Source organism: Thunnus albacares, chromosome 17, assembly GCF_914725855.1.
Source record: "Thunnus albacares chromosome 17, fThuAlb1.1, whole genome shotgun sequence".
NCBI lineage: Eukaryota > Metazoa > Chordata > Actinopteri > Scombriformes > Scombridae > Thunnus > Thunnus albacares.
Window position 1 is genome coordinate 15,437,299 of NC_058122.1, and position 13,998 is coordinate 15,451,296.

At 42.1% G+C, this 13,998-nt stretch overlaps 1 protein-coding gene across 2 annotated transcripts in view; it reads right to left on the reverse strand.

Moving 5' to 3' along the window:
- Positions 1–11,606: 11,606 nt before the first annotated feature.
- Positions 11,607–13,998, reverse strand: part of prkar1b (protein kinase, cAMP-dependent, regulatory, type I, beta) — a 66,509-nt gene continuing 64,117 nt past the window's right edge. For both annotated transcript variants that reach the window (XM_044332266.1, XM_044332267.1), the window contains one exon: positions 11,607–13,009. In XM_044332266.1, coding sequence (XP_044188201.1) covers positions 12,837–13,009 — 173 coding nt within the window. In that variant the 3' untranslated portion in view covers positions 11,607–12,836. The remainder of the gene's footprint in view (positions 13,010–13,998) is intronic.

Genomic DNA, 13,998 nt, shown 5'->3' on the forward strand with positions numbered 1-13,998 from the left:
CTTAAGCTGGGACAGGGAGATATTATTTTTGGTTGGTTGTCAAGCATAGTGTTGGACCTGGTTCATAGTCAAAATAAACCCATATATAGGGTGACTGAGGAAGAAATGAGGCTGGTTCAAAGATGATTTTTTAATAATGTTAAAAAGAAAGGAGGTAAAGCATGATGATGGAAATCTATTTGTCTGATGTTATATACAGTATCTACCTGGACTTCTTATCGGGTATTTTCCCATCTTTATTACCTCAAAATATACTGGTTATTTTTTTATTTTGTTTGTTTGTTTCACTGACAAAATTCTAATATACTCATAAAATACATCATTTAAGACTTTGTGGGGGATAAAATGATAATGTCCAGGACTTATTGCTATCATTGCTCTTTTTTTTTTACTGTCCATCAACCTTTAACAAGATGGAGAATCATTATCTCCGTCCTAATGAAGAATCTGTGGAAACTGGTTGGTGTTTTAAACCATTCATATGCCTGACTAAATTTTCTGTGATACTTGTATGTCAGCCAAAGTATGATAAAGTCCTGAAACCTATTGGATATGCTCAAAGCTATATCTTGTATCCCAGCACAGAAAGTGTTATAACACACACATTATTATCCTTAACCCAATCTCAACTTGATCCCTGAACAGCTGAACTCTGACCCTGCAGCGAAAGCAAAGAATCTCACACTTCATTGTGCTGGAAAACCATAAAAAGATAGCAGAGCTGACAATAGAAACTCCACATACTGATAGCCACATATTCACGACAGTTATGATACCTGCAGCTGTTATGTTTCCTTTCCAATGAAACCAAGTGCATATTTTCCACTGTGCATCCCTGTTCTATTGCACCTCATAATGTCAAAGACCAACTGGATTACAGAGTGGATTGCCTTGCAACAGAGAAACAAACACAGCTCTTAATCTGGTGTCTCCCTCAGCGCTAACCAGCCATATCATGAGCACGTATGAGTCACGGACACGAGCGACTCCTTTGTAGACTCATGAATGATCTCCTCCCTCCTCCTCAGGGTAGAGCTAACTAAAGCCCTAACAAGCTCATCAGCGTCTATGATGACAAAGTTGATTCCATTAGTGGGTTGTGTCTTGATGTTTTTAGTGTGGAGCTGTGTGTTATTTGACACGAGCTCATGTCTTGTAATAGGCCCATTAGAAACAGCGGTTACATTTATGGTTGGGTAACTCATGTACGCACACACACTCATACTCACACGGGTAAGTAATTCAGGTGAAATTTCCCAGGAGCAAAGGTACATTCCTGAGGCTGGTAGCGATATAGATTGGACTTGGAAGTTATCCAGAGCAGAGTGCATATCCAGGGCAACCTCTACACACATAAACACAGAGTCACACTGACAAATACTCAAAGACACACTCTTACTGCTTGTTCACCTAAATATTAAGCAGTGTAGAGAGGCAAAGTACAGCAGCCATACTTCCAACTTGTCCTAGAAGCAGCTGCTTTTTTATAGGGATGATTACTGGCAGCCATTTACAGGCGTTCATCTCTCCAACATGCATAGCAACCTGAATGAAGTGCTCTGTGGGGCCTCCCAGCACCCCTATGAACCCCTTTTTCCTTTAAGGCACTATAGGTGTGCAGGCATTCAGGGGGCACAATGCCCAACTGCTCTTTCATAAGTCACAACTGTGTAGTGTAAGTTCACCTCTGGGATCAAAAATTATGCCACATGCACACATAAATGCACAAAGCTGGTGGTACAAGGTATGCAAGGCAAACATCCAGCTGCAACACATTATACATTACAGGAGCACACTTCAGTTGTTAAGGGACCACGGCATCCTCTCCGTGTGATCTCCAGATCTGTCAAGCTGCGGTCTGCTCTTGTCATAACGCTGCCTTGACTTTTTCACTCTGTAGTCTTTCCATGAAAGCTATCCTTAGAGAGCCAGAAATAGGTGTTCGGTGTGAAGGAGAAATGACACCAAAGAGAGAAAATACTGGGAACACGCTGGAACAAATCTGTGTTTGTGTGTGTGTGTGTGTGTGTGTGTGTGTGTGTTTGCTCGTTCCCTGCGGGCTCAGCATCCAGTTCCTGCGGGTTCCAAGGACTTGACCCCGTCGTTTAGGTCAGAGATGGACTCCTGACCGCAGACTCCAACCACAACAGTGCAGAGGAGGCATCAGACAGTAAGCGTCAACTCCATATGTGAGGAAAGGAAATGCCATCTAGAAACAAAATCAGACTTGTAGCTCAGGTATGAACAGTGGGAACCCTAACACTTACACTTACTTACACACCTGCACTCTCTTAGGCACGTTCTCCAATTTCCACAAATGGACAGACAGACAAACATGAAGCAATCCGGCACAAGTCCTTACATGCAGTTCCCCGTTCCCCCTGTCCCAGCTCCTTTTTCCCCTTAAAACACTGCCTCTTTATTCTCTATGAACGAAAAAAAAAAACTTTTTCTGCACACACACACTCACACAGAAAACAGGGGACTTCCAGCCACAGAGAAATAGCAGCATAATTGCCGGTGCTCTGTTGTCTATCAAGACCTGACCTTTTCAACATGTGTGTGCCATGTTGGGAGCGGTGGGAACCGGCAAGGAGGAAGACAGGGGTCTCCCCAGCTCTGTGGTGGTCTGACCCAACCTCCCCCCTCCTTTCTACACTCCAACTCCCCTAAAACTGTGGGAACTCCCACTGCGTCCCCGTGTTCTGTGGATTTGGAGGCTAGGAGGGGAGGACATGGCTAACCAACAAATCAGACTCTTGGCAGGGGGATATCAAAGGCGGGACAGGACGATGTGGAAAGGACAGAGGTAGACAGAGCTGCCCTGTCTCACTGCAGTCCCAAATGGATGGAGGAAAATTTGAGGTCTATGTGTTGAGCCTGGACATTATAGTGGCACAAATGTAAGCTTTCTGTTAGTGCCAGTGGGAAAATAGCTGACGAGGATTGCCTTACATGAATCTGGCCCTGAAATAAGGACAGAGAGAATGAAACATATACAGGGACATATTCATAATAAACATAGGGGAGTTTATAGGATTATACACCAATGGTAAGCGGAAAGAAATGGCTTTGACTTGCAAAGGAAAGTCATCCAAACAAATAGCAAGAATCTAATATAGTGAAAACGTAGATGTGGGGTTCATGAGGGACCCTTATATGAAAACTAATAAAAAGCATATTAAAAGCAAAATGGATCACTCATGGGCCCAATGACAAGTCATCTTTATGTTGCTATATGACAGACAAGCTCACTTCTCAGAGGGGGCACACAAAGCTGTCCTCAGAAATGTATTAGGAGCCTGTAAGCCCATAATTACTCCAATTGGCATGTCAGATGGGGCTTTCACTTTGTTATTTACCGTTCCTTCTCCATGTGTCTTTCACTAGCCATAGGTCGTCCCACTGATGGTGAGGGGACCATGAGATGGGGGAACTACTGGTGGTCGTGATGATGGCGGTGGTAATGTGTATGTGGGAAGGGGGCAGGGCTCTGTATCAGGGGGATTAAGGGGAGATTTCTCTGCTTGACTTGAGCGACATTAGCTATCCGTGAAGTGAAGAGGAAAGAAGAAGACTAGGATGGAGGGAGGAGGATGAGAAGAGACAAGGAAGGGTAGAAAGGGTTTGAAAGAAAACCAAACCACCAAACGAAAGCCCCTGGATTAAAGGGTGATTAAGACCAGTTATACAATCCACTTTGGCACACCTGGTTGCTTGATGCTTTACCATGGTTTGAGGTATGCTATGACATAGAGCAGGGCCCAGGATTGTGTTTGAGATTTTCGTCAACACAGCGCCATTCCTATAGCAACCACACCTCCAGGAAAGACGCCCACCCAGTTTATGGGTCATACCGTGATGCTGTTTCGCACGCATCTTGGTAACGATTAAAGGTGGTTAATGTGAGCCCCCTACCCCAACAAGCTCCCAGCTAGCTCCTCTGGAAGCAGGACTATAGCTGCTTTTAAAAAATAATTACAGCAGATTTTTGGCTTTTTTATTGTTGTTGTTATTATCGAGGGCCATAAAAGCAGTACCAGATCCAGGCCCAGCATTGAGGGATGTATGTAAGCAAGTGAAAGGGAGAAAAGAGAGGGGAAAAAATCAAAAGATGGGACAGAGTTAGGGAGACCCCCATTGTTTTTTTGTTGGTTTTTTTTCTGCCTGAATTAAACAGCCCACAGAAGAAAGTAACAGAAAACATCCTTGTTGTATGGACTGTATGGATTTGTATGGATTTGAAATATATGGATTTTAAACAGCATGCCAACATACCAACTCACAAACATGGACACACCTTGTACCACAGAACATATCATCAAAAAACCCACATTACCCCTGAGGTAGCTACAACTCTCATATCACATATTGCAACCCACAAAAATAATGAAGAAGACTTGGTTAATAACTTTAACTAAAAAATGAAAACAGTGCTTGACACAGTCACTCCAATCAAAACCAGGAAAATAAAAACAAAAAGGTTGTCCCATGGAAAAACAGTCAAACCATGGACCTAAAAAGAGACTGCAGAATTGCTGAGTGCAGATGGCAAAAAACAAAATTTGTAATACATCACACTATACTCATTGAAAAACTTAAAAATTACAACAAGGCAATTCGAACATCACGGCAAAAATATTTCTCAAACCTGATAAACACGAACATTAGTACAATAGATTCTCTGGTAAATCCCACAACTAACTACAGTATTGAGCTTCCAGGTTCTAAATGTAAAGAGTTTGCTCACAACTTCAGAGAGAAAGTAATCAACATTAGATCTGGTATATGTCAGCAGAACAAGCACACTGCACTTTTACCTATATCCTCTGTACTGAAACTCTCATGAAAATAGTAACAGAACTGAAGCCATCCACATGTTCCCTTGACCCAATTCCTACCTCCCTTTTTAAAACTATTTTTAATTCTGTATATGAAGACATCCTTGCCTTAGTAAATCACTCCCCACAGCCTGGTGTCTTCCCCACTGATTTTAAAACTGCTCTAGTAAAACCTCTTTTAAAGAAAGGGAACCTAGATGTTTTAGCACCCAGCAATTTTAGACCCATTTCAAATCTCCCATTTTTAAGCAAAATTTAAGAGAAATTAGTTTTTAATCAGCTAAGTACCCTTTTAAACTCAAACACTAAATGAGAAATGTTTCAATCAGGTTGTAGGACACATCACAGCACAGAGACAGCCGTGCTAAAAGTAATGAGTGATATCCAACCAAATCTTGACAGCAACAAGCCTTCAGATCTGGTGCTACTTGAGTGCTACCTTTGGCACTGTGGACCATAAGATTCTTTTAGATAGATAAAGTGAGCATGTTGGACTGTCTGGAATTGTTTTTACCTGGTTTACCTCATATCTTTGCAGAAGAAAATTTTTTGTATCTATAGATGACCACTCCTCCAAACACTATGAGGTTACCTGTGGGGTACCACAAGGATCAATTTTAGGACCGTTACTTTTTAATTTGTACATGCTACCCCTGGGCAGTGTCATCAGGAGGCACGGCATCTCTTTCCACAGCTATGTTGATGACACTCAGCTCTATGTGGCCGTGTCTCCTGATGACACCAGGTCAATTGACTCACTTTTTTTTGTCACAGAATTTTTTACAGCTCAACCAGGATACAACAGAAGTAGTGATCACTGGTTCAGAGGCTCAGAGAGAGAAACTGTCCTCCAAACTAAACACACTAGGACTCAACCCAAGCCAAGGGGCAAGAAATCTAGGGGTGATTTTTGATTCTGGTTTTAATTTCAAGGCTTGTGTGCGGGGCATCACAAAAACAGCATTTGATCATTTGAAGAACATCTCAATCTCCAAAGTGAGGCCATTTCTCTCTCTGAGCAACACAGAGAGGCCAATACACGCTTTTATAACTAGCGGGCTTGACTACTGTAACACTATCCTTTCTCGTCTACCGAAGAGTACAATAACTCAGCTACAATTGATTAAAAATTCTGCTGAACGTGCACACATTACACCTATTTCAAAGTCTTTACACTGGTTACCTGTTAATTTTTGCACTATTTGTTATTTTAACTACCCATCTTTTATTGTTGTCTTATTCAATTAACTTTTTTGCTTTCTAGCTGTTTTGGCATGCATTAGCCTCTAAATACATTTTTAACATCCTATGTTTTGTCATTCGCTTGTAAAGCACTTTGAATTGCATTTGATTTGTTTGAATAGGGCTATATAAATAAAGTTTGATTTATTGATTGCTGGAATCAAACCAGAGATGTAGCAGCCACATGGCATCCATCCCAGATTGCTGGCCCTCCAGGACACCCTGAGAGCCCCATTCTTGTTTGATGTCACACATCTATGTACTGTATAAATAATGATACAGCAGGCATCCATACACAGAGGTCTGTTATAAGATCTGGGACTCTAATTAGAAAAATAGAATTTTTTTGGTCTCTATGCCTTTGATGCCACCCCATACTGTCATTATGGTACACAGACCAGAACCATAATAACACCTCTTTTCCTCCTCCTCCTCTCCTAGGATTTAAAATGAAGTGTCAAAATCCTGAGGCAGAGGGAGATCACAACACACTGATTATCAACAGGAAGTGCCTCCATTATGAGCTTAAAGATAGGAGAGAGTGCTCTCTGGTTACAGCACTCACTCAAATCCACACATTCCTGCGGGGTTTAGGGAGAGCCAGGTCACCCCTGCTCCTCAGCCACTGCCTCAGCCCAGGGGCATAGCTCAGGGTACAGCTGGGACATTGAAGGGATTTGAGGGTCTTCAAGGAGGGGCTGGAGGGTTGCGGATTCCTAGGGTGGCCTGACAATCAAGAGATGCTTGACAACCATTGCCTTGTGACTTAACACACCTGTACTGAGTGGTTGTGTTGTGTGGGATGAGGTGAGTCGCCTGGGATGTACGGATAGACTTAGTATTAATTCCTGGAGAATCTTATCTAGATATCAAAGAAGGAATATCTCTTAATTGTCAGCTATTGAGTTGTGATGCTCCAAACTGGAGTGGGTGTATTGAAATCATAAGAGCCTGTAGCATCATCCAAAATGTCTGAAAGTCAAAATTCTATTAACATTATCTGAGTGGGCGTCTAAAACCATTTCCTAAATAGTTCAACTGGGGCTTTTCGCTCATTGCATTCCTTCATCTTCCTAATGTGATTAGAACAGGGCTCCACTACTTTTATGATCTGCACTCAAAACCCTAACGACTCCTCAGAGAGTAGGAGGCACTGACAAAAAGGAACAATTGAGACAATTGCTGAGCTGCCTCCCCAGGGAATGAAGTCAGAGCTGAAGTGAAGAGATGGATTGTGTTTTGGCCGGGATCAACGTGGGTAGGAGATTGCAGAGTCATGTGCACGATGGAATATCTCACTCAGAAAAATGCTACTGACCCATTATTTCCCCTTGAGCATGCAGAATGTTAGGAGAACATTTCAGTCTTTTGTTTGTTTTTTCTACACGTCGTTTGAAGGCAAGTCACACAAGGCTCTGTTGGCTGGGAATAACTTTGAAACTGAGGCCAAAATTGAGGCAAGTCGGGGAGGCCTGGTCCCAGTGTCGGTACATGTATACATGTGAATTATTTACTTGTCGTCCAGCAGGAAATGAGGAACGATAACAAGCTTGGGAAAGAAAAGCAGAAAAACAAACAGATGGTATCTCATCCCCTCCTTCATTTCTTGCTTTCTCTCTTTCTCCTTTCTTCCCTCTGAGGCAGTCGGCCGTGTCCTACTGTGGACAAACAGCAAAGGACGTGTCACTTTAAAGAAGAGGACATTTCCAAAGCCTTACATCTGCTCCTTTGCTGATTTGCTCCTATTAAAGCATCAACGAGAAAGACGATTGCCTTTTAATGTAACTTATTATTGTGCTCTAGTAACACCATATTGGTATTTACACAATTTTGGTTGTCACTATGTAGAGCAGCAGCAGTTAACTGAGCTGGACCTTGTGATGATCTCCTGACCCAATTTTTGACTCTCCTTCTCCTCCTGACCTCGATGCAATACCCCCTGTCCTCCCTAACCTTTCAATCCCATCAGCCTCACTATTGCCCAATCACCTGTGACCAGGCCTGGGTGGTGACCTATGACCTGAAAAGGTCACGATTAGAGCTGAGAATCAGAGCTCTAGAAGTGGGGACAGGCGGAGATGAGATGCCACTGGACCAAGAGCTTCGACCCAGCCAGGCTGAACTCTGCTCTGGAACAGTCAGGTCGCCACACCCAATATATCCAGACAAGAAAAGAGATGCGTATCAAAGGCTCTGGTCATTAGTGCAGGCGGCTGGGGGTTGATTCTTCCTCCGGGGTGTGAGGATCATGGAGGAGGGAGAAGGAAGGGAGAATCAATGGAGGTTGTAGCCCAGTGTTGGCAGGCATTTTAATTAGCCTGGATCCACCCAGACAAGAGAGAGGGAAGCAGAGATGGTGGCTATGGGAACATCGGGAGTAAGAGAAGAAGACAGGAAACAAAAGAGAGAGAATCAGGGATAAAGAGAAAGAGAGGGGGTGAGGGTCATGCGCCCAGGGGCTACACTCACTGTGCCAGATCTAAATATGCAGCACCAAATAAAAAATCCTCTCATGAGATCACGGGTGGCTGTGTCTGGTTATGGGATGCAACTAATAAACATACAAGCATGCACACACACACAAATCACTCCCAGCCATCTTATCTTGTAAATATTTGGCAATCATTGCATAAAACTTGGAATTTGGATTAATGTAAATTAGGAGGCAAAACGTTCCCATGCGGGACACATTCTTTAAGATCTATCTTGCTGGTTAAATGAGTGGAATTCACACCACTCTGGGGTGCACTTAAAAACCAAGTGAACATTTTCATGTTCCTCCTCCATCTCCTACTTTATCCTCTCTGTCTCCTCCCTCTCCTCCTCCCCACCAACTCACTGAGTCTGTCCTCTTGTATATTTGGGCAACAAGATGCACAGAAGTCCCACACCAAACATTCTCCAGTGTGGGAGTAGCCGGGAGTTGTAGTACAGCCAAGCTGTAGCAACACAAAAAGGATGGATGGAAGGAGTAAAAGGGATAGTGGTGCATTTGGGGTCAAGTCCCTGCTACTGCTGCTTTCCTCCCCTCATGGACCACTTTCTTTCTCTCTGAAAGGGAGTGAGAAGAGGCACAGTTGAGAAAACAAAGCTAAAACTCAAGCGGATAGGATATGGCAGGGAGAGCAAGTCTGAAATCATTTAATGAGTAACAAACTGGCTGTGAACATAACATGGAAAAACACTCAGAACAACTAGAAAAAGCTGCTTCACTTGTTCAAAGACATTTAACACAATATGTTAAAAGATATGTATAACAATGTGTGGGCTGGAGGTATTTGAACCACTGTATGTAAGACAGAACTCGGATCCAAGAATTTGTTTTTATTTTTTTATTGCAGCTTTGAGCTTTAAAGACTGTCCAAACTGTGGCCAACTTTAATTTACTGAACAGAAATGATGAGCTCTACATGATCTGTTGTGGCAAAGTAATTGAATATAAGCATAAACATACAGTATGTATACTGGGAATAAAATTCACATTTAATCATCAACCTTAACATGGCATGCTCTCCAACCAGTGGTTTGCAGGCCTTCATATAAAAATGAGAATAATACTGGGAAGCTTTAAATGACTGTAATCAACTTTTCATCCATTTTGTCGGATAAAATCACTTCAAGCAAAAAAGTACTTTTTAATTGGCTGTTGTTGACCGAGTCTTGATGGTTGGGCCTCTCCTGACTTGACGATCATGTTGCCTGCAATATGAACACACAGTTACCTGAACTGGCAGCTTAGCTGGTGAAATGTTGTTGCTCTCAATGTTACAGGCACAGTGGGACCACAGGAGCTGTATGACGGATTATGAAACCATGAAAGCATAAAGGAACCAAACACAGAGCTGAGTGACTTAAATTAAAAGTTGGTAAAGGAGTGTGTGAAAGTGCGTATTTGGTGGTGCTCAATTTTTGTAGCGCTGGCACAGTGCCACGGTGTCAAAGCTTCATCTTACTGCTTATGTGACAGTGCCAAGTTTTGTCCGCAACTGGCCCACCCAGAATGGCCCAGTAATGGCTGTGCGTAATCAGGTGCTTTGGACGTACACCAACCACACTCACACTCACACTCACACACACACACACACACACACACACACACACACACACATAAACACAGGTCGGCCCAGGTTGACCTGTTCATTTTAGTGTCACCAGTTACCAATAAGGCTTCGTTAAGGGAGATCAATGTTTGTTGTATGACAAAACAATTCAGTCCCAGCTTCTTCTGTAGCTTTCATCTGAACCACATGGTCTTCATCAGTAGCAAGAGTTTGCTCGGTAATAATGGAGATTGACATGCAATGTCAGTACCTCTTGGGATATCATCGATAGCACTTTTAGGAGTTCGTAGTAAGAAAAATCAGCCCCAACTCAAGGTCCAGTTTTAATCACATACTATCATACATAGTTGTTGAATTTTGTTTTTCTTTGTGTGTATCTTACCAACTATTTCTCAAGCTGAAACATCAGCTGCATCCTCTTCAAGGCAAGGTAAGTTTATTTGTATAGCACATTTCAACAACAAGGCAATTCAAAGTCCTCTACATAGAGCATGAAAGGAATCAAGACAGAGTTTAAAAGCAACACAAGGCAATGTAAAAAGACATTTAAATACAATTAAAAAGTGTTAAATTTGGAATGAAGCCTTTGCTTCAAGAAAGCAAAGACAAAAGGAAGACTGAAAGAGGGATCTAGAAAACAGATGAGAAGAAATTTTGATTCTTTATAGAGTCTCTAGTATTAAAATGATGGAGCGAAACTGCATGACTGTCAGCATCTTTATCCAAGTGACAGTGGACCAATTACTAGTGCACATGAAGGAGAGAGAAAGATTCATGTACTGTATGCAAGTGGTTTTGATATGTTATTCACGGTTAACTGCCATTAGTTGATGCATTTTTTTTCCCTGGAAATCAAACCCCACACCTTTGCTGGATGGTGATGGAGAGGCAGTACTTGTTTCACTGAGCTACAAATCCCAAACTTGTGTGTTTATTCATGTTCATGTGTGTTAGTGTGTATTGTCAAAGTGATGAATGTGTATGTGTGAGCATGTGTGTATGTGCGGGGAGGGGTCGTACTAAACTCAATGTCGGTGAGTTGGGGGCGCATTCCTTAGTTGATTTAGTGGGCATTAAGATGAGGAGGAATGTGTCAAAGCTGTAGCTGCTTTAGTCCACTGTGGTGTAAACTGGCTGGGAGGAACTCTGCGACTTTCTGACAGCCCAGACTGACGAATGACTGACACTTGGCTTAATGTGAGAAGGATGGAGAACAGGGCGGTGCAGAGGGAGCCAGACTGTGGTGGAGAGGGAGGCTGGGATGGAGGGGAGGTAGCGTGTAGACTAACACCGCATGAGCTGAGATAAAGGGAAAGAGAGAGAACTTAAGTCCAGTCAGGAGAGGAGGTAAGGATGCCAAAAGTTGGGATAAACAAGGGGGAAAGAATGTGAAAAAGAGTCACATTCACACCGGGACAAATCAGGGCCCATGAAGAGATAATAACAACTCAAATCAAAAGGCTTTCAGAAGCTTATCTTTATTTGCTCAAGATGGTTTGATAGTTGAAAGAAGGAGATACATAGAGAGAGAATACAGAAAGATTCTTTTCTTAAGGTCCCATTTTATACAACATCAGTCGCTGGGTCAGTTGTGCAACTTTGACAGATTACAATAGTTCAAAGGAAAGCAAGTTGTTGTTTTTTTTTTATATATTTAGTACATGGAAGTCTTAAAAACAGCTAAATCAAACTGCTGTATTGACCCAGCATTACGTACTGCAAAGTGGTGCAAAAGCTTTCATCAGCAATAAAACAGAACAAAATTAGCTTAAAAAAGCATCAGGTAAGACGTGTGTGTGTGTTTTGAAGATTCATTTAGTCCTGAGACAGTGTACGCATATACAGTATGTTTGTGTGTGATTCAGACTCTGTTTGTTTGAATGTGGACTGGACTGATACCACTATTGCGCCTTTGGAATACCGCAGCTCACGGATCAAACTGAACCACTTTCAGGAAACATTGGGACAGAGAGGATCTGAAAAAAAGCAACTTGTCAGTTAATTTGCCTGGCACACGCCACACAATAGTCTCAAATAACCCCCCAACTGATGATAGCAGTAAAAGCACATTTAAAAAGCAGTGAAAAGGAATATAACAGCCAAGAATTCATTGTCATACCTCTAAACCTATGTTTTAGGGAAAACAGGTCTGTGTAGTGCGGGTCTGATTTAACCTAGAAATGGCACCACACACACCCAGAAGTGAAAAAAAGGCAAACCACAGGCAGCGAACAAAGAAATGTGTACTCACTTCTTCCCGCTGTACGTAAACATGACTTTGCTTCCTCCTTATTTCCTGAATGAATCCTTTACCCTTCATAAACTCACGAAAGTGCAAGCGTCATCCTTTGTCAGTCGAGAAGCATGCATCATATACAGCTGACGCACTGTATAAATGACTCATTTACAAGATAGAATGAGCTCAATGATCTCTGTTCTCGCTCTGATTTTTACACTCCTGCATGTTGTTTTTGACATAAAGCTACGTGACAGCACAGGTCAAGTCAAAGTGCACAAGATCAAAAGAAAGAAACGCGCAAAATGGAAAAGAGGCAGCAAATGAGCGCCCTGTCGTTGTAGATGTAAAACCTATGTCCTTTCCCCCGAATCCTCACCCCTTCCCACCCACTGACCAAAACTCTGATGCTGATGTCGCCCACCCCTGCTGGTAGGGCCCAGAGGGGCCGACCTGTCACACCGTGAGAGAGATGAAGCTGTTGTATCTCTGGATGTTCCTCTTGAGGATCTCTGAGCAGGGCCCCAGCACACGCTCAAAGCGGGGCCTGTCCAGCTTCACACACTTGAGCGGACCACGGGCAACTACAGTGGCAGCCCTGGGACGGTTCAACAGCAGGGCGATTTCACCTTGAGGAGGAAGAGGAAGAGAGAGGACACCAACAAGTGTTCAGTGTTTAGTTGGGATGTCACTAAAAGTGCCACAAATCTAGAAACATGAATGATGAATGATATGATATGTTGTCTAAGCATTTGTAATGAATTAAATGTCAGTATCTGTAATGTATCACTGTGTAATAAATAATTCTGATGTCTTCTAAGGTGGCTGTTGTTGTAAAGAGGAGCAGCTCTGATTGTCTGTTTCAGTTTTATTTTTTCCTTCTGGCAAGTTTGTTTTTGGGACATCTGGCAACAAATCCAGAACAGAACAGAGAAATTGTCAGGAAATACTGTATTCCAATAAAATGCAACTTAGTGGGGAAAAAGGGTAAATCACTTTTCCAAGACAGTTCATTGTTTGATTTTCTTTTCTTTATTCTAAGAAACTTACTCAATTCTAATCTATGACATTCAAAAATTACACCACACATTGTTTGGAACGACACTATATTTTGTTCAGAGCTGAAATGATTAGTCCATTAATCAATTAGTTGAATGACAGAAAATTAATCGCAAACAATTTACATAATTTTTGAAGCAAAAATGTTAAGATTTGCTGGCTTTCTTTGGTTTATATTAATGCAGACAAAATGTTTTTGAGTTTTGGACTGTTGGTCGCACAAAACAAGACATTTGGTGACATCACCTTGGATCAGTGGTGAAAGAATAATCAGATCCTTTACTTAAGTAAAAGTAACAATACAGCAATGTAGAAATACTCCAGGGTCACCAGATAAATCTGAGGAGTCTTGAGATGATCAATGGGAGAGGAAAGCAGAAAAAACAAAGTTCTGATACACAAATCTGTTTTCAGTTTTGGACTTTTTCTCTCATCTTTGATTTTTGGTGAAATATTGGATCATTTGAACATTTATTGAAATGAAACCATGTAAGAAGTTTAGAAGGAAAAATCACTATTTGGTGGAGCTGTTAACAACTCATAGACATCTGAAACGTGA